Source organism: Bemisia tabaci, chromosome 10, assembly GCF_918797505.1.
Source record: "Bemisia tabaci chromosome 10, PGI_BMITA_v3".
Taxonomy (NCBI): domain Eukaryota; kingdom Metazoa; phylum Arthropoda; class Insecta; order Hemiptera; family Aleyrodidae; genus Bemisia; species Bemisia tabaci.
The window spans coordinates 42600602-42620027 of NC_092802.1; the positions used below are offsets into that span (position 1 = coordinate 42600602).

Genomic DNA, 19426 nt, shown 5'->3' on the forward strand with positions numbered 1-19426 from the left:
TCAAATGGCTCATTGATGGCATCGTTGACTGACATCCTCTCAAAGCCGACGATCTTTAAAGGTAAGAGATTTGTTTGAAACACATCGTAGTTCATGTTTTGAAATTTTCACGGAATTTCGCGAAGAACTTGATGAGAAATTAAAGAAATAGTGCCATTCAATTTGAGAGTTCTACTTTGATCGTGTGCCACGGGCTCAGATGAGGGTCATCGGACAGCGTTAGCGTATCGCATGCACTCTATGCTCGTATGACGTAATCACTAAAATCATATGAATGGACGCATGAGTCCGTGCCCACGGGAGAATATAACCGGCCAAACAAGATTGTTCCCCAGCAGGCGTCCCCACTACACCATTTCTGCATGGAAACAGTGGTTACGTAACTACTATGCTCAAAATCAAACCTTCAAAGCTCCAATACAGCCTCTTCCCCCGCACTATCTTCCATAACTTCAGTACAAGTGATTTGAGCGGTATCGAAAGGTTCGCGCGTCTCTTCGTGGTGTGTTGGGCCGCGCGGGATCAAAACAGACACTCCCCAATTTAATAACATCGGCCGTTGAAGAGAAGTTGTAAAAACTCGTAAATTTCAAAGAGAAAATTCCACTATCTGTGTAAAAAATTGTTGACAAATCCGAGTTAGGAAACCTTTCTTTTTTACCGTAAAAATACCACTTTGCTTTTATAGGTACAAGTTATATAGGTATGACTTTATTATACGAAATTTTGTTAAAAAACTAGGGGTTACGCCTCCTCAACGCTTTGTGCCGCAGGCGTAATGCTTTACGTGTTACACATTTTATTAAATAATATCGAGGAAGATCTTACATGCACTTGGTATGTTTAATATGTAAGTCCCTCTCATTGGATATTTCGCAGTTTATTCTGTGTTCATTATCAATGCGAGTGATTTTGTAGAACTGAACATAATTTTAATAACCATTTTTACTATAACTTCCTTTTTAAAGAACTTTTAAAATTCCACTCAAATTTTACATAGAAAGAACAAATAATTAAGGTTTCTAAATTCGTGTGGTTTAAATTTTTTTCTTTTATTCAAATTTAACATTTCATGCAAGCAGGTAGGTAAGTATGGTAGTTTTTATAATTTTTCTAGTGTTGGTCAATTGTTTAGGTATGAAGTTAACTGTGATGCTGATAGTGCTTAGTTGGTCGCACAGCTATGACGCCTTTAGCGTTCTTGTATTTTTGCCAAACCCTCTTCGAAGCCACTACGATCAAGTGGAACCAATATTTTACGCACTTGCACTCCGCGGCCACAATGTCACCGTCGTCAGCCCGTACCCACCAAAGGACCAGACATCCAATCTTCGACATATTTTCTTATCCGCGGACCGATTCATGAAACATACAGCTGCTGGTGAGTATGAGGAATCCCTTGAACATGCAATTTTCAGATGAATAACGCTACTGCGCGCTAGTTATTGGAATGGAGATGTTGCACGTGTGAGGAATTTGCGATTTGACTGTTGATTCCGATGTAAAAGTTCGCGAGAAACACGATAGTGCTACCGGTTTTCTCTAAAATCAACTTCCAAGCTCAAAAAAAGCTCTCAAGTTGAGGCCAAAATGGAGGGGATATCCCACGCTATCCTGAGAGTCCACCTCTACATCAAGACAAACTCTCCATGCAAAGAGCAAATACATTTACAGGGTTGCCGTGATTTCAGTTTTAGAGTCCCTAAATAAGGTGGCAGCCCTGCTAATGTATTTCTTCCCTATCTTTGCATGAAGAGTTTGTCTTGATGTAGAGGTGGACTCTCAGGATAGCGTGGGATATCCCCTCCATTTTAGCCTCAACTTGATAGCTTTATATTTGAGCTTGTGAGTTGATTTCGCAGAGAAAACCAGTGGCACCATCGTGTTTCTCGCAAACTTTTACCTAAGAATCAATAATCAAGTCGCAAATTTCTCACACATGAAACATCTCCATTGATAGACGAAACGACATAGCATGCAAAACGGAAATGAAACGATCTTATCCTTTGAAATAAGTGGTTGTCCAAGACTATGAGGGAACATTGGGTCTTTCGTGGGTTGTCATAGTCGGTCAATAGACTAGGAAGTAATAACTTACCTCCTCTGTTCATTGCAACCACTTGCCTCCACCGAAAAGATAGCTTCATTCTCTTTGTTTAGTATACATACAGGGTTATCCAAAAGTCACTGACCACCCCTGTAACTTTTTTCCAAATTGAGATAGAAGTTTGAAACTTTGGGAATGTTCCTCGGTCTAAGGTAGCAACTTTTTGGCCCCCCAAAATTTTGGGGGGCGGCCCCCTTAGCGGCCCTTAAGGGGGGCGGGGGCTAACTTTTTTTTTCAAATGGCAACCCCCCCTTTGTGATACCTCATTCGAAAGATAATAAAAAAAGAAAATTTTTGGCGCAAACCGCAGGTCAAAATGTTCATTTTTGACAAAATGGCGGCCGGTCAAAGTTCAAAATGGCGGAAATTTCGCATCTCCGTTGTTTATTGACGGATTGGTGTGAAACTCGGAATCTTAGGGTTTTTCGAGATGAGAAAAACGATTCTGGCATTGATTTTCCAGAAAAGTCAGTCCTTTTCAAAATGGCGGCGGTCAAAATGGCGGCGGTCAAAATGGCGGCCTCGAGCGGGAAGTGGATATTTAGGCTGCATATCATTGGATTTGCATGAAACTTGGTATCTGGGGGTATTTCGGCACGAGAAGAACGAATCTTTCAATGGATATTTGAAATTTTGAAAAATTTGAAAATGGCGGCAGAAAAATGGCGGGAAATCAGTTTTACGGCTGTTCGCCGATGGATTTGCATGAAATTCGATATCCTGGCGGTTTTTGGCTGGATAAACAGGAATTTTTCATTAGATTCTTGAAATATCAAATAATTTCATGCTAATCCATCGGTAAACAGCCGTAAAACTGATTTCCCGCCATTTTTCCGTCGCCATTTTGAAATTTGTCAAAATTTCAAATATCCATTGAAAGATTCGTTCTTCTCGTGCCGAAATACCTCCAGATACCAAGTTTCATGCAAATCCAACGATATGCAGCCTATATATCCACTTCCCGCTCGAGGCCGGCATTTTGACCGCCGCCATTTTGAAAAGGACTGACTTTTCTGGAAAACCAATGCCAGAATCGTTTTTTTCATCTCAAAAAACCCTAAAATTCCGAGTTTCACACCAATCCGTCAATAAACAACGGAGATGCGAAATTTCCGCCATTTTGAACTTTGACCGGCCGCCATTTTGTCAAAAATGAACATTTTGACCTGCGGTTTGCGCCAAAAATTTTCTTTTTTTATTATCTTTCGAATGAGGTATCATAAAGGGGGGGTTGCCATTTGAAAAAAAAAGTTAGCCCCCGCCCCCCTTAAGGGGGGCCGCCCCCAAAATATTGGGGGGACCAAAAAGTTGCTACCTTAGACCGAGGAACATTCCCAAAGTTTCAAACTTCCATCTCAATTTGGAAAAAAGTTACAGGGGTGGTCAGTGACTTTTGGATAACCCTGTATAGTTTTGTCCATCTGTTTCACTAATCAGCCAGCAGAAATAAAAGTTTGCAATCGCTAAACGTAGTCAATTTTATGGACATTTAACTACCTTGTCCACCTTCCACATTACGGGTGCAATTATTATGTTTCAATGGCCCTTGGAAATCAACTTTGTCAAAGTGCATGTATTAACAATTTAGCAACAAGCTCTTTTTTCGCACTGAAGATTATTTATTCGCAACCATGGATCCTTGAACTGACTGCATATGCGCCTTTCATAGCTTTTTAATAGAAATTAATGAAGCATACCTTCCTCTTCCTTTTCCTTGCCATCTTCCTCATCAATTGTTCTACCTACTTCTTCCCCATTCTGTACCTCTTCTTTTTATTCTATTTCAACCTCATTAGCTTCCTCTTCTTCTTATCCTCCTCTTTCTTCTTCCATTTATTCTTTTTTTCACCTTCTGCTGATTTCGCTTCTTTTTTTCTTCTTTTTCTTCTTCCTCTTAATCTTCTCCTTGCTCTATTCTTTCTCTTCTCCATTTCTTTCTCATTTTTGTCTTCCTCTCTTTCCTTTTCTATCCCTCAATAACACTCGAGAATAACGCTTCAATCTCGTGAAAAACAATTCATTACACGTATTTGTCTAGTTCGTCCATAACTTCGTCTGTCAATTCCAATAATCAGCCCGCCGGACTGACGGAACTGCTCGTTCCCGATTTCAGACTGGAACATGATGGAGCTCTCGCTGACGGACGACCAGTTCAGCATCGACCAATGGAAGCTCCACGCCGACGTATTCGTGCCCGAAGTCCTGGGCTCCACCGTTTTCGGCGACCTGACCCGCGGCGCCTCGCGGTTCGACCTGGTCTTCCTAGAGCTGTTTTTTGGGCAGGAGGCGCTTGCCGTGCTTGGCCACATCTTTGACGCTCCCGTCGTCACCTATGCCTCCTTCGGTCACACCCCTGACGTGCTCCGCTTCGCCGGCGCCGCCAACGCCGTGGCCTATCTCCCGTATATGGAGCTCCGCACGGCTGGACCCCTCAGCCTCTTCCAAAGGCTCAGGAATACGTGGATGCAGTACGCGTCCATGCTGTATCACGAGTACTGGTAAGGACGCTCATCTCCGGATGGTACTAGATGTTTCGGTGAAGATAAGTAATGATGGGGAAGTAAGAGCCAGCAAAGATATGTCGAATAATCCTTTTTAAGTTTCCAAACAACATGCGTGCCATTGGTCTCCCTCCGTAGATAGGTATAGGCTTTTATAGATGAGGCAAAAATAGTGCATGAGTTCTCATTGCAAAATGTGGTCTCAGTGACTCGTGTCTAAGCTCTGGACTGAGAAGAAAATGAAAAAAAGAGGAGAAGAAGAAGAAGAGAAAGGAGGAGATGGAGGGGAAGAACGCGCAGAGAAAAGAGAAGTAGGGTACGAGGCGAAAGGAGAAGTAAAAGGAGGAAAAGATTAAGTTAACTACGTTGAAAAAGAAGTGATTCTTCTCTTCCTCCCCCCTTTTCCCCCTTTTCCTCTGGTTTGGGAATGCTTGGATGCATCCATTTAAACTTTTCCTTCTATACCTTCCCAAAGCTAGTCACTAAGATCTCTTGAGGGTGTGCGCAATCCGTTCCCAATTAGTCGGCAAGTCTTAGGTAACTTCTTTTTTATTATTACGATCAATAAAAGTAAAAAGTACGAATTTTAAAGTTCAAAGGGGTGATTTCACGATAACAGGAATAGTTAAAATATGAAATACCTGAGAAATAAATGTGCACCAATTTTAACAGGATTTCATTACCTCATTCTAAAGGTATTAAACTTCCTTTTTCCAGCTTTGGCACGCTCTATTTTGATTCAGTGCAAAGTAAATTGATTGATAAACAAGCCATTGAATCAGGTATCAGCGCTTCCCGCGGGACTGCTGGACGTCCACGCAAACATGGCGGCCCTGCCAAATTGTGTCGGTTACGTAACAGTCACAGCGTAACCGACACTCAAAAATGTGAGATTAAAGATGATACAAAAGATGAAACTTGGCAATTCTTGAGTTATGAGGTGGAATTAATGCTGCCTTAAAAGTTTTCTAGACTTTGGAGACTTCGTTTAAGTTTAATACTATTAAATTGAGGTTTTTGCGTAGTGAGGAATTAGTGCTACACACGTAAAAATCACTGGTTTTCATAATAATTTAAGTTTTCATTGTAAAAAAAACTGACTTATCAGTAATGGTTTTGTCAAGAAGACTTCAGCGAACAATTTGATGGCAGTTTTGAAACTCCTGACTCCATCTGGCGAGATAAACACTGCACTTAATACAACTGCAAAAATTTGTTGCCAAATGTGGCGACATCTCTTTCTTATGACTTTTCTCGCTCAATAATAAACATTTTAGTTCAAACTGGCAATTTTCTTGAACACTTGAGTCTCTTTTCAGCAAATATTGCCAAAGAGTTCATGATCAGTACTGATATGTTACCGCAAATTGCTCTTTTGCTTCAAAATCGGGGTTGGCGACGCGTAACCGACCGGACACTTTCGGCCTTTGAAGTCTCATACAGGGTGTTTCAGACCACCCGTACCAGGCCTTTTTCTCGGTTGGTATTGGTCGTACGAAGTCGGTGACCGCGGGGTTGAATAGGAAATTGACCCCAAGGAATCCGAATTTCGTGGTCCCGAAACCCCCGCACCCCCCCTTGGGGGGTAAAGGGGGGGTCACGATGCTAAAAGTCACGGTTCCCGACCGAATTGCGGATAGATCGCATCAGAATTGAAAAGCACGGAAAATTTCACGTGGAATTGACCCCTAAAAATCCAAAATCGGACCATCCAAGGCCCAAAAATGACCCCCTAAAGAGGGGGCCAGTACCCCCCTCCATAATTTCTCTTTGGTCTCAAAATTGACGTAAATTCTCCAGAAAAAGACGTTTTCCCAGGTAATCGACCTCGAGAAATCCAAATTTCATGGTCCCGATGCTCCTCTAGCCCCCCCTTGGGAGGTAAACGGGGGGCCCAATTTTGAAAATCGGGGCTCCTTTCCGAATCGAAAATTGATTACATCCAAATTGAGGAGCAGAATACATTTACATCTTAAGTGACTCCTAAGAGTTCTAATAGACCCCCTGAACGGCAGAAAGTAACCCCCTGAGGAGGGGGGCTTCGCCCCCGCCAAAAATTTATCAAGATCCCTCTTTGGTCGCAAAATTGACGTCGATTCTCCAGAAAAAGACGGTCTCCCATGTAATCAACCCCGAGGAGCTCAGGGAACATGAAATTTAGAGTCCTCGGGGTCGATTACATGGGAGACCGTCTTTTTCTGGAGAATCGACGTCAATTTTGCGACCAAAGAGGGATCTTGATAAATTTTTGGCGGGGGCGAAGCCCCCCTCCTCAGGGGGTTACTTTCTGCCGTTCAGGGGGTCTATTAGAACTCTTAGGAGTCACTTAAGATGTAAATGTATTCTGCTCCTCAATTTGGATGTAATCAATTTTCGATTCGGAAAGGAGCCCCGATTTTCAAAATTGAGCCCCCCGTTTACCTCCCAAGGGGGGCTAGAGGAGCATCGGGACCATGAAATTTGGATTTCTCGAGGTCGATTACCTGGGAAAACGTCTTTTTCTGGAGAATTTACGTCAATTTTGAGACCAAAGAGAAATTATGGAGGGGGTACTGGCCCCCTCTTTAGGGGGTCATTTTTGGGCCTTGGATCGTCCGATTTTGGATTTTTAGGGGTCAATTCCACGTGAAATTTTCCGTGCTTTTCAATTCTGATGCGATCTATCCGCAATTCGGTCGGGAACCGTGACTTTTAGCATCGTGACCCCCCCTTTACCCCCCAAGGGGGGGTGCGGGGGTTTCGGGACCACGAAATTCGGATTCCTTGGGGTCAATTTCCTATTCAACCCCGCGGTCACCGACTTCGTACGACCAATACCAACCGAGAAAAAGGCCTGGTACGGGTGGTCTGAAACACCCTGTATTATTAAATATAATAATAATTCATCATATTTTTTAGCATGGATAGGTTCAGGGACATCATTCCTATTGATTAATTAATTTGGTTTTTAATCGTTTTGCCCTATGTCGTTCAGAACCCACGGCGACACGACTATGCCTATTATCGTGAAATCACCCAAAGGTTTTTTTCCAGAATTTTTTTTTTTTTTTAAAAAATAAATACTTATAACGAGGAAACAATTTGGTAAGTAATTTTCTCAGTTATTTATACTTTTTACACCTTCCTTTATATTTCAGGTACTATCCGCAGCATGACGCCTTGCTTGCCAAGTATATTTCAAAACCTCTGCCTCGTATTAGAGACATGCTGCACAATATTTCTTTATACCTACTTACTGGAAACGTTGCCGTGGATGGAGCCAAACTTTATCCGCCACACGTTATCGAGATATCGGAGCTGAACATCAAAGGCACAAACCCTTTGGACGAGGTAGGAATAACTATCTTTTTTCAATTCTTGTTCTACAAAATCGGGTCCTCGCGGGTACTTGCTGTGATTAGATGAAATTAAGGCCTAAGGTGATTCAATGGACGCTGTATTTTGTGTCAGAACGACATGCGATAAATCGCATTGATTAGTTCCATTTTCTTAGCTACTTACTTGTCATTTTTTTCGAATTTTGAGATCGCAGTTCTGTTGTCAGGAGACTAAAGAATTCACTTAAGTTTTGACAAACAAATTCAACTTACCTAATAAACGCGTGATTTTTTAGAGGAATAATATCGCATTTGATACTGATATTGAAACTGCACTCGAATGCGATATTTTCTCTCTTGTAAACCACGCCTATATTACGTTGAATTTGTTTGTTAATATTGGTAAGGGGATTCTTTAGTCTCCTTACAATAGAATTGCGATCTCAGAATTTGAAAAAAAAAACGAGTAGCTGAAAAAATAGAACCAATTGATGGGATATATCGCACGTCGTTTTGACACAAAATATGGCGTCCATCGAATCACCTTAACGTCATCTCTCGAGAGAAGTTTTGAAAACAAGCCTCCTTGAATCATAATTACCAAATCCGTAGAGTCTACACCTCCGTCACGCTTGATTGCCGGACTGAAAATGAAATTGGTTTTTTGTGGTAGGGTATGAATAAAAATATTTTAATATTTATTTTAGCATTTTCACCACTCTTTTGGGTGCCTCTATACATTTTTTGAAGTAATTTCCAAGTAGAAAAAAAGCAACGTAAACTCTAAATCCTTTTTTTTTTAAATCTAATTTGCGATCATACTCCTTTTAAATAATGAAAATGAGTAAAATTCCTTCAAAATTCAATTTCAACCTACTTTTTTCCTACTAAATGTCCCAGATTTTTTCGCATCTTCGTATAACAAAGGGCGTAAGACCAACATATCATATCAGCCTTAAAGGGTACTAAAAATTTCCCCACCGCAAAAAATATGTTAGAACTTTCATTCATATGCCAACCCATCTTTTGAACATAGATCAGACCATACACCACCACCACATTCACCATCTTTAGTTCCCATGCATGACAAGAAAGTAGATGTTTCGCCTGTCTCGTATTTGGTTTTGTGGATTTAAATCCTTCCATGAGAAACCAATTCAATAATTTTGAGCTTTCACCTTTAAATCCACTTTCCTATGACTTCATCACATTATCCGATTCTCCTCAGGAAATCAAGGTCATCATGGATCAAGCGGAAAACGGAGTAATATTTTTCTGCTTCGGGACATTGTTGCAAGCAAGCAGTTTCCGAAAGGAGGCTGTCAACACTTTTTTGTCCGTATTTAAGGAGTTGAAGCAGACGGTTTTGTGGAAATCCAACCTCAACGCCTCGGATTGGGATATTCCTAAAAATGTCCATATGAGAAATTGGTTTGACCAGCCAAGTATTCTAGGTGGGTTTGATTTTTTGCCATCAAGCAAATCTATGTTTAAAAACTTGGATGTAGAGACAATATATTTCAGAAACCCTGCGCTAACAATCTAAGTAATGTCATCGATTGAGGCAAAAGTCAAATCCGGAGGTCAATAATGTATTTCGCCTGATGATAGTTGATAAGTAAGTAACTTTTCGGGCCAAAAATCAAATCAAATATACCTTTTGATGACTTATGAATGTCAGGATGAGCATTTTGCTTGGCGAGTTGTTGCAGATTAGGTATGATTTATAAACCAGTCGCTCATTTTTTCGATCATGAGTCATTATCAGGCGAATCTCAGCGTTGACTTCAAAAAATAGGTACCTAACTTTCAGTTTATAGACAAGAAAGCAATGAGATGCCTCTAAAATATTTTGCCTCTGCTTGAATCAAACGATACTCTAAATATTCTGGTTCAACCTTAAGTAGAGGAAATACGAAATAAAAGAATTAATACAAAAGTACCTCTTCAAATTAAAGAGATTTTTATGAGTTAAATACCTACATATTTTTACTATCAATTTCGTTTACAGATATTCGTGACAAAGCGAAGTCGTGAGGGAAATCAGGGGAGTAGCAGTAAAAAATAGTGCTCAGTCTTCAAGCATCCTTTATCTGCTGTAACGGCAATTTCTTTCTTTAAAATTTCAAATTGATAGTGAACCCAATCATATTGAAATCGAGAGTTGAAAAAAACGCAGTAGTTTTTCGGCGGCACGGTACCGTCGAATAAAACGGTATTTGTCGGTACGGTACCGTCGAATAAAACGGTATTTGTCGGTACGGCACCGTCGAATTAAACGTTATTTGTCGGTACGGTACCGTCGAATAAAATGTTATTCGGCAGTATGGTACCTTGACCAGAAAATCTTCTAACTATCGCTAAGGTACCTTTACCGGAAAACTTTATGACCGCTAACCGGAAAATTTCCTACCGCTGAGGCGTCTTCACTAACCGAATGACTTTTTTAACCGCTAACCGGTAAATTTCCTTCCGCTAAGGTGCCAACAGCAGGTATACATGCTGCAAGTAACATCACAATGCCAGGTCATGGACCAAGAGAATAAATAAGGACCCCCAACTCCGGTTAGCGCTGACATCAGCGCTCCCTGGCAGAGGGTGTAGTGAACTAAACCGACGATTGGGTCCTCCTGTTTATATTTCCATGCACCACCTATTTAGGCTTATCACTCAGTAGTGCTCATAGAAGTTTCTAGATCCTCGTATCCTCGTGGTCGCCCTGCAGTTTTGAAGAGTTTAGTGTGAAAAGTTTCCCATTTTCATTTCAATCTTCGTCAGTCTTCGGGTACATGAACTGGTAATAATGTGAAGTGTTTTTTCTAACCGTTTTACTCAGCAGCAACTGCTGTTGAGAAAGCCAAAGGAAGTGTGTGTGTGTGCAGTGTGCAGCTGGAATCAGGATTGTACTTTTAGCCGAAGGCGCAAGTGAAATCTTTTGATTGAGAAATATTGTTGTACTGATAAAAATCAACTGAGTGTCACAAAATCAAAGATACTTGACTTCAAGCATTACCTTTAATTTGACTATTAGCAAGTCTCTTTGATTCTGCGTCAGAAGTTGACTGAATCATCTTTGCTCGTGTTTTGATAAGATACTTCAAATCAAAGTCTTTCGCATTGACCTCTGCAGAAGGTATGTATCTATACTATTTCATTAGTTTGCGAAAGTAAAATGTATTAAAGTATCTAAACATATAAATAAATCGTAGATAAACAAAGAACATTGCATGGAATAACATACTATAGAGGTACGATCGTGGACAGCTGTGGCGTTAGTTCACCGCACCCTCTGCCAGGTTCGCTGCAAGCGCGCGGTAACGGTTTTTAACACAGGTTAGCATAGGGAGTTGGGAGTCCTTATTTATTCTCTTGGTCCATGGCCAGGTACTTCAGGCCAAATGTAAATACACTTAGGTAATTCAGTGCTTCGATGTTGACGTAAACTGCTCTGCGCACGCTTTTCATAATCTCTGGAGACAAATACACTGGAAAAACTGATGAATATTGTATTGCTATTTCATGCAATCAACAACTTGACGAAAATACAATTAACCAGAGAAAAGGTGCGAAATTTTCACGGCAGGCCGAAAATATGTAGCCGGTTTCTGACGGGAGCACTGGCAGGTCGTTGATTTTTGCGCGCCTAAGAACCCTTGTTTACATAATTTTCCCAGATAATACCAATAGATCATCGTAGATGGTGTTTGCTTGTTCATCCGGTGGAAGCAGCTTACCTGTAGCAAATTTTTCGATTAGCACTTAAAAAGTCATCTGGTAAAGGCACTTTAGCGGTAGGAAATTTTCCGGATGTCGGTCTTAAAAGTCATCCGGTTAAGGCACTTAGCGGTAGGAAATTTTTCGGTGAGCGGTCACAAAGTTATCTGGTAAGGGTAGGTACCTTAGCGATACTTAGAGGATTTTTGGTCAAGGAACTGTACCTCCGAATAACGCTTTATCCGCGACGCTACTGTACCGCCGAATAACGCCATCCTTAAAAAAGGAGTTGTAGATATGTAATTTGAGGACTTTCACATACGACTAGGACTTTCAGGACTTTTAGTGATCGGAACGGGAAGTAGGAAATGAGCAAAAGAAGGAGGATCGATAGGGAAAAGAGGAAGGTGGAGAAGAAAAAAAAGTATGCAAAAGAGGAACAAGAGAATGGGCTATCCTTCAGGAAAAACTCGAAGAGGAATGAAGGAGAAATAAGAAGTGAAGGAATATCAATGAGAGGTATTTCATGAACTTAACCTCTTTCGTATCTGTCCCTCTTTTCTTTTTTTTCCTCCTCTCTTTCATCATCGGCTCATCTTGTTTCCTCTCTCCCTTTTTGTGTTATTCTTTCTTCAAATTTAGCTGCCTCCTTGTCTAACATATGCCAGCAGCCTCCAACTATTGCTCACAAATCTCGAGTTAGGTTATCTCAAAACTCTTAATGACGAATTGGCTAGGTTTCTTAATGCTCTCACTTTTAATACTTTTAAATACCATTTTTTATTTTCAAATTCCATTTTCCACACAGCGCACCAGAATTGTGTCCTGTTTCTTACTCACGGAGGATTATCGAGTATGATGGAAGCCATTCGTTATGCTGTCCCGGTTGCGGGTATGCCTTTCTACGGGGACCAGTGGAGGTTGCTGGCTTATGCTGAGTACCTCGGATACGGACTTCGTCTAGAATACAAGAATCTCACTCAAAAATCCCTGAGTTGGGTCATTAAGACCGTGCTGGAAGACCCCACGTGAGTTCCCTTTTCTTTGAAATTAAATTATTTCATCTGTTGCCTAGACACGTACTTGTATTCATCTCTTTATACAGGGTTATCCAAAAGTCACTGACCACCCCTGTAACTTTTTTCCTTGTCAAAGTTAAAAATGGCGGAAATCTGACATCTCCGTTGTTTATTGACGGATTGGCGTTAAACTCGGAATCCTGAAGTTTTTCGATACGAGAAAAACGATTCTGGCATTGTTTTTCCAGAAAAGTCAGTCCTTTTCAAAATAGCGGCCTAGAGCGGGAAGTGGATATTTAGGCCGCTTATTGTTGGATTTGCATGAAACTTGGTATCCGGGGGTATTTCGGCTCGAGAAGAATGAATATTTCATTGGATATCTGGAATTCCGTCAAATTTCAAAATGGCGGCGGAAAAATGGCGGGAAATCAATTTTACGGCTGTTTACCGATGAATTTGCATGAATTCCCATATCTTGGTGGTTTTTGGCTCGATAAAAAGGAATCTTTCATTAGATTCTTGAAATACTAAATAATCAAATTCCATTCAAATCCTTTGGTGAACAGCCGTAAAACTGATTTCCCGCCATTTTTCCGCCGCCATTTTGAAATTTGTTGGAATTCCAGATATCCAATGAAAGATTCGTTCTTCTCGTGCCGAAATACCTCCGGATACCAAGTTACATGCAAATATAACGATAAGCAGCCTATAGAAGTATCCTTTTCCCGCTCTAGACCGCCATTTTGACCGCTGCCATTTTGAAAAGGACTAACTTTTCTGGAAAAACAATACCAGAATCGTTTTTCTCGTCTCAAAAAACACTTGGATTCCAAGTTAATCGCCAATCCGTCAGTAAACAACGGAGATGTTAGATTTCCGCCATTTTGAACTTTGACCAGCCGCTCTTTAGTCAAAAATCAACATTTTTACCTGCAGTTTGCGCCAAAACTTTTCTTTTATCATTACTTTCGAATGAAGTATCACAAAGGGGGGGGGTTGCCATTTGAAAAAAAGTTAGCCCCCTCCCCCCTTGGGGGGGCGGCGCCCCCAAAAATTTTGGGGGGACGTCGCTACTTTAGACCGAGGAACATTGCCAAAGTTTTACTGTGGTAAAAAGTTGCAGGGATGGTCAGTGACTTTTGGATAACCCTGCAGATCTCACCATTGACGCTAATCATCATCATCATTAATACATATATCATTAATATAAACTTCGAAGGATTCAGACTCTCAGCGATTTCATCTTTTTCTATTTCACTCGAGAGGTTGCCAGATTGTGCGATAAATGTAAATATTTTACATGGATTTGAATTTGGAAAAGTGTTAAAAAAGCAACTTATCTGGCAACAATAGAGTCCGTGAGGGACGAGAGGCTGCCTTCCTGGGAAAACCCATGATTTAGCTGGAAATGTCATTAAAACAATTGATTCCGTTTGAAGCATCAATTGTATACCAAGGGAAAGTTATTTTAAAATAATAATTGTAAATGGACCAAGATGCTACAAAAAAGGAAAAAGGGAAGGGAAAGGGAAAGGAAATGAAATGAGGATATGATCACTAATATGCAATCAGATAGAATAAAACAAAAACATCAGTGAAATTTATATGCCATGAAAGTATAAGAAAAAAACACGAGTGGGCTCATTGCGATTCGGAACTCGAACTATACTATCGTTGCGCAGTTTTTAGACCCCTACGCCACCGATAATCTTCTTAAGAGGTAAAGATGAACTTTTGCTACTTCAGCAAGTCAAATCGCGGAAGGAGATCCATGGACTGTCCACCCGATGGGATGACGTCCCAGCCAAATGCGTTTTTGAAGAAATGATCGATCCCCATCATCGCTTCATCTCCACACATTTATTCATATGCAAATGATGGCATGCTCCGGCAACAAGGTTCTGTGACGAAATCATTTTTGCCTCCAGAGTCTCCAAAATGCATACATCTTAGTGATCAAATGTTCCTGGGAACATCACTGAGAAATCACTTCTCAATCACTGCGAATGTCACTCGCGTAGCTAGTGATCGGGGGCTCAGGGGGCGCAGCCCCTTGGCCTTAACCTAAAATATCCTAATCGAAGACCTCACAAGGGGGACTAGTAGAGTCTGTTCGCTTATGCCGAGTATACTGTGGCTGCAGACTCCGCATGGAATGTGGACGTCAACGGAACTATGTGTATTATGACGTGAGCCCTATTACGCATGCATTCTTATGAGTCTCAGGTCTTAATGTACATAGTTCCATTTGATAGAAACACGTCCGTATAAAAATCTGCGTTCGACCATGAAGGACGTGCCGGAAGACCAAGAGTGACTTGCCGTAGGTACTATGATTTGGAACGTACTCATCCGGAAAATGGGCCTGTTGCAAACTTTTGCTAGAGCAGAATGAAGAGTTGTTTCCATAGATAATGCCTCAAAAATCACGATGAGCGCATCGGCAAAGTCTGAAATGCACTCATAAATTCACAATCTGCGTAAGAAATTTGCGTTATTTTGAGCTTCCCGCTTCAAAAACGATACTACTGCACAGGTGAACATTTTGTTAGAGGAGTCGCTCCATCGTCGGCAATATTCATCATGGCCGACGCTTGCGCAGTTCCTCGCGTAATTCGAGGAGAGTTTAAGGTCAATTAAGGCGGGCGAGAAAAATATGAACGTAAACACGCCGATTGTTATCTGGTTTAATCCTGTTCAGGTGTTATCTCGTCCCATCACACGTGTTTTGGCGGACTGGCGTCGGCCATGATGAGTATTGCCAGCAATGGAACGACTCCTGCAACAAAATGTTCACCTGTACCGTAGTATCGTTTTCGAAACGGGAACCTTAAAAAACCGCAAATTTCTCACGCAGATTGTGAAGTTATGAATGCATTTCAGACTTTGCCGATGCGCTCATCGTGATTTTTGAGGCATTATCTGTAAGAAACAACTCTTAGTTTTGCTCTAGCAAAAGTTTGCAACAGGCCCATTGTACACGTATGTAGGTATCAATTTTTAAACGCGGGTTGATGATCGGATGGACCCGAACCCTAAAATTAGCTAGTCATTTAATGAAACCAGCCAATGTTAATTGAATATACTTACAATCAAGTCGGTAAACTCTTTAATGCTAATCCTATAGACGTTGCTGAAGTCTCCATGGGGCTGGATAATTCGTATGCCCAAATAGCAGTGACCGCGATTAATAGCGATTTTATCTGTTGGATATCGTGATTCTATCGGTGGCAGTGTATTGGGATATTATCGCATTAAAAAATGATATATATGATATTCAGGGTAAATGAAAAGTCCCCGACTCCCCCTCTAACTTTTGAACGCATGCTTGTATCGAAACGAAATTTTGGGGATGCTCCTAGATCAATAAGAGCTACTTTTTGGCACCCTACTTTTTGCCAAAAAGTAGCTCCTATTGATCTAGGAGCATCCCCAAAATTTCGTTTCGATACAAGCATGCGTTCAAAAGTTCGAGGGGAGGTCGGGGACTTTTCGCTCACCCTGTATGATGATTAAGTCGCTACTCATCGCAACTTTTGGTTCGACAAAATCGTGATCAATTTTTGTCGATAAAGTCGAGATTAAATCGCTATCTATTTATTGCGATTTTCATTTCTAAATTATCGCGATAAATTGTTGGGCGACAAAAGCGCAATTTTATCGCGATGAGATCGAGGATAATTGCTCAGATGTTGATGATCCTGGAGATTTTATCGCCGATAAAATCGCAATATATAGCAAATTTTTCCGTTGAGAAATGCTACTTGCGTGAGGGTGTCTTAAACAGAGGCCTTTATTCACAGTCTCTAAGTTAACGTTGCGGCCTTCTTAAACTTTACGAATAGAATAAGTTAAGGAGGCCTTGAGGTAGTCGGAACCCTCCTCACTATAAGTAAGGCCGCAAGTCTCTGATACTGTTTTCCTTTGTTCCAGATATAAGGAGAACATAAGGAGGGCCTCGAAAATTTTGAGTGATAAGCCTATGACGTCACTCGAGACGGCCGTGTATTTTCTCGAATACGTCGTCCGGCACAAAGGAGCCCACCACTTAAAGCCACTAGCGACCAAAATCCCCACTTACCAGCTATTTCTAATAGATGTCATTGCAATTTATGGCACATTGTTTTTTGTGGTGTTCTATCTCATCCTGAAACTAGTAATCTTATCATGGACAAGAATTTGTAAAACTCAACTGAAGGAAAAAGCCGATTAGCAGGATTGCCTCACCCCAAATTGGACGTATTTCTATCAAACAGATTAATGTGCAGGTGAGAAATATGGGGTGTTCTCTAGAAAGCTGCACAAGAAACAATGTAAAAGTGAGCGTGATTCCTTTTGAAGAATTGGAAAAGTGTGATTTTAAATTCAGCAAACAGAACTATGTGCCAACTGAATGCGGGACATATGAGCCGCGGGCATGGGACGAGAGCGTTGTGGACAGGGCTCATGAGTTAGGTAATGACCACCATGAAGAGCCGCGACCGCAACGATGGCATCCATCGCCGTTGACATCACTGGCGCTTTATATCTCATTCACTCCATCACTCTTATGGTTGGACAACTGACGAGCACACCCCATATTTCTCACCTGCACATAAATCTGTTTGATAGAAATACGTCCAATTCTGTTTTCATGGTAGCTGTTTTAGTGCTAAATTGAATGATTGCTGCATTTTTAAAACACAAAAATTCTGCAAGTAAGACTTCATATTTAAAAGCCAATTTTTTCTTAAACTAATAAAATTCACTGTAGATCAAATATTTTTCTTCATATCATGACATTGTTTTACTAGTGAAACTAAACAACTTTACAATAAAACTATACTTATCTCAGTTTTTAAATTCACTGACCATTTTTTTGGAACTTTCAACTTCACTCTCTGTAAATTTCCTTCATGCTGTGAAAGAATTCTTCCAAGAATCACATAGATATTGTTCAATCATAGACGGTCGTGGAAGAGCATCTTACATGACTTATTCACTAACATGGCGGGAAGTATAGCGTTATGATTAATTTAGAAACATCTTGCACATAGCCATACAGTTTATTAATGTTTAGTCCAAACGGCGTAAGATTTAACAAGAGGCTAAATGGACGCATTTTTGCCTTTGGGAGCTTTATCAATTTAGACATGAGCCCCGAGATTCGTAAGAATGTACGTGCATGCCAGGGTTTATATCACAATTGATATAGTTCCTTTCAATTTGAATGCGCCCAATTGGGCTATGTTTTTCAAAAAAGGACCAATTAACAATTCTAACCTATACAGAAATGGACCTACCCATACAAGGAGACGCATGATGCATACGCAAAGAGATCCCATGTGCGGTTTTCGAGGTATTCGCCGTTTCATGTGCGTAAATTGAGGTTTCGGTGGCCTACTATCTCTGGCTCATTACAGGATTATTTAGTCGTAATAGAGTAAACACATCAGGGGCCGTCCATAAATTAAGTCACCCATTTCTTTCAATTTTTCGACTCCCCCTCCCTCAATGTACCCTATTGTCATCCTCTGCTAAACCCCTCCCTAAAAATTAGGTACGCCATCCTTTGTGCCCACCCCCCTTTGAGGAGGAAAACGCAGAAAATCGATTAGAATTAGTACGATATAGTCTGCAGCGTTAAAAACATAATTAATTCCTTTCATTGAGTGTTAAATATATGTTGTGTTCTCCCAAAAAGGAAAAAAATCAAGGCCGCGATATATTACTAGCTGACCTTCCAAATTTCAAGCAAGAATTTTCAGCCTTTTTGCCTTCAGAGAAGCTTATGTTATCCTTGGCTTGACCCCTTCTTCCTCCCCGTCACCCACTGTTATCCACCGCTAGACGTCCCCCACCCGTCTACTTGGATGACGTAATTTATGAAGGCCCCTCATTACTGACTACTTAAAAATGCAGTTAACTTAGTCTGATGAGGGCTGTAGAAGATGCAACAACCAAGAAAATTGCAAAAAAAATCCTGTCTTCAATTTAATTTTACTTTTATCGATTTTGATCCTCCACACAGCGAGCGAGTTAGGTACAATACCACTTTTACAACGATGTAAACAGTATACGCTAAGACGAGGAATGCGGCAGAGAAAACGACGATCACGTCGAAGAGAAACAGTTGGTACCAAGGTATATAGGCGGCCAAGGGTTTCAAGTGATGGGCTCCTTTGTGTCTGATGACGTACTCCACCCAATAAACGGCTTCGTCTAAAGGTGGCACCGGTTCATCCTTGAATATATTCGAGCGCTGTATCACGTTCAATTTGAACCTGAAACCAGCAAAAGAAAGAAGGCGAACAAATTCATCAGGATCAAAAATATTACAGGGTGTTTTTAGGTCCCAACCCTAAGAGAAAAGAAAATTCGAACAAGCAATCGGTCAAAATAGATCCATTGGTTTAAACCTGCCCTTTCATCAAATTCTCGAATCATACAGCGAGAATCAGAAGTTAAGTATGTTTAGTTTCGGATGAGTGACACATTGCAAATAATAGCAATACTGATTGATACATTTTCTATACGATTTTTGGAGATGCTTTTGTGTAAGAAAAAAAAAAAAATAAATTCTCGGCCTTGGTTTAATTCGGTATACTTTAGACTTTCAGTTGGATAGCGTTAAGCCTTTAAGCGTACCATGAAGAAAGTAGAGGAGAACAATGGTAAGAAGTGAAGACGGGAACATAGGATAAGGCATTAAGACACATTTTAAGAGGAATGAATGAAGGAAGAAGAAGAAGGAGAAGAATAAATGAGTAATAGTGAAAAAAGGAGGTT

General features: G+C 40.8%; 2 protein-coding genes across 11 annotated transcripts in view; one reads left to right on the top strand and one right to left on the bottom strand.

The window, feature by feature from the left end:
- Positions 1–19426, top strand: part of LOC109031897 (UDP-glucosyltransferase 2) — a 27783-nt gene continuing 8357 nt past the window's right edge. The window contains exons 1-7 of one of the 10 annotated variants that reach the window (XM_019043717.2): positions 1–61; positions 1136–1381; positions 4221–4605; positions 7746–7938; positions 9154–9379; positions 12448–12667; positions 16592–18292. In XM_019043717.2, the coding sequence (XP_018899262.2) occupies positions 16–61; positions 1136–1381; positions 4221–4605; positions 7746–7938; positions 9154–9379; positions 12448–12667; positions 16592–16871 (1596 nt within the window). In that variant the 5' untranslated portion in view covers positions 1–15 and the 3' untranslated portion in view covers positions 16872–18292. The other 9 variants (XM_019043721.2, XM_019043723.2, XM_019043722.2 and 6 more) reach the window with 9 other exon arrangements.
- The window catches only part of LOC109031899 (UDP-glucosyltransferase 2), a 24437-nt gene continuing 23629 nt past the window's right edge, over positions 18619–19426 (bottom strand). Inside the window, exon 6 of the mRNA XM_019043725.2 lies at positions 18619–18921. Within this exon, the coding sequence (XP_018899270.2) occupies positions 18627–18921 (295 nt within the window). The 3' untranslated portion in view covers positions 18619–18626. The remainder of the gene's footprint in view (positions 18922–19426) is intronic.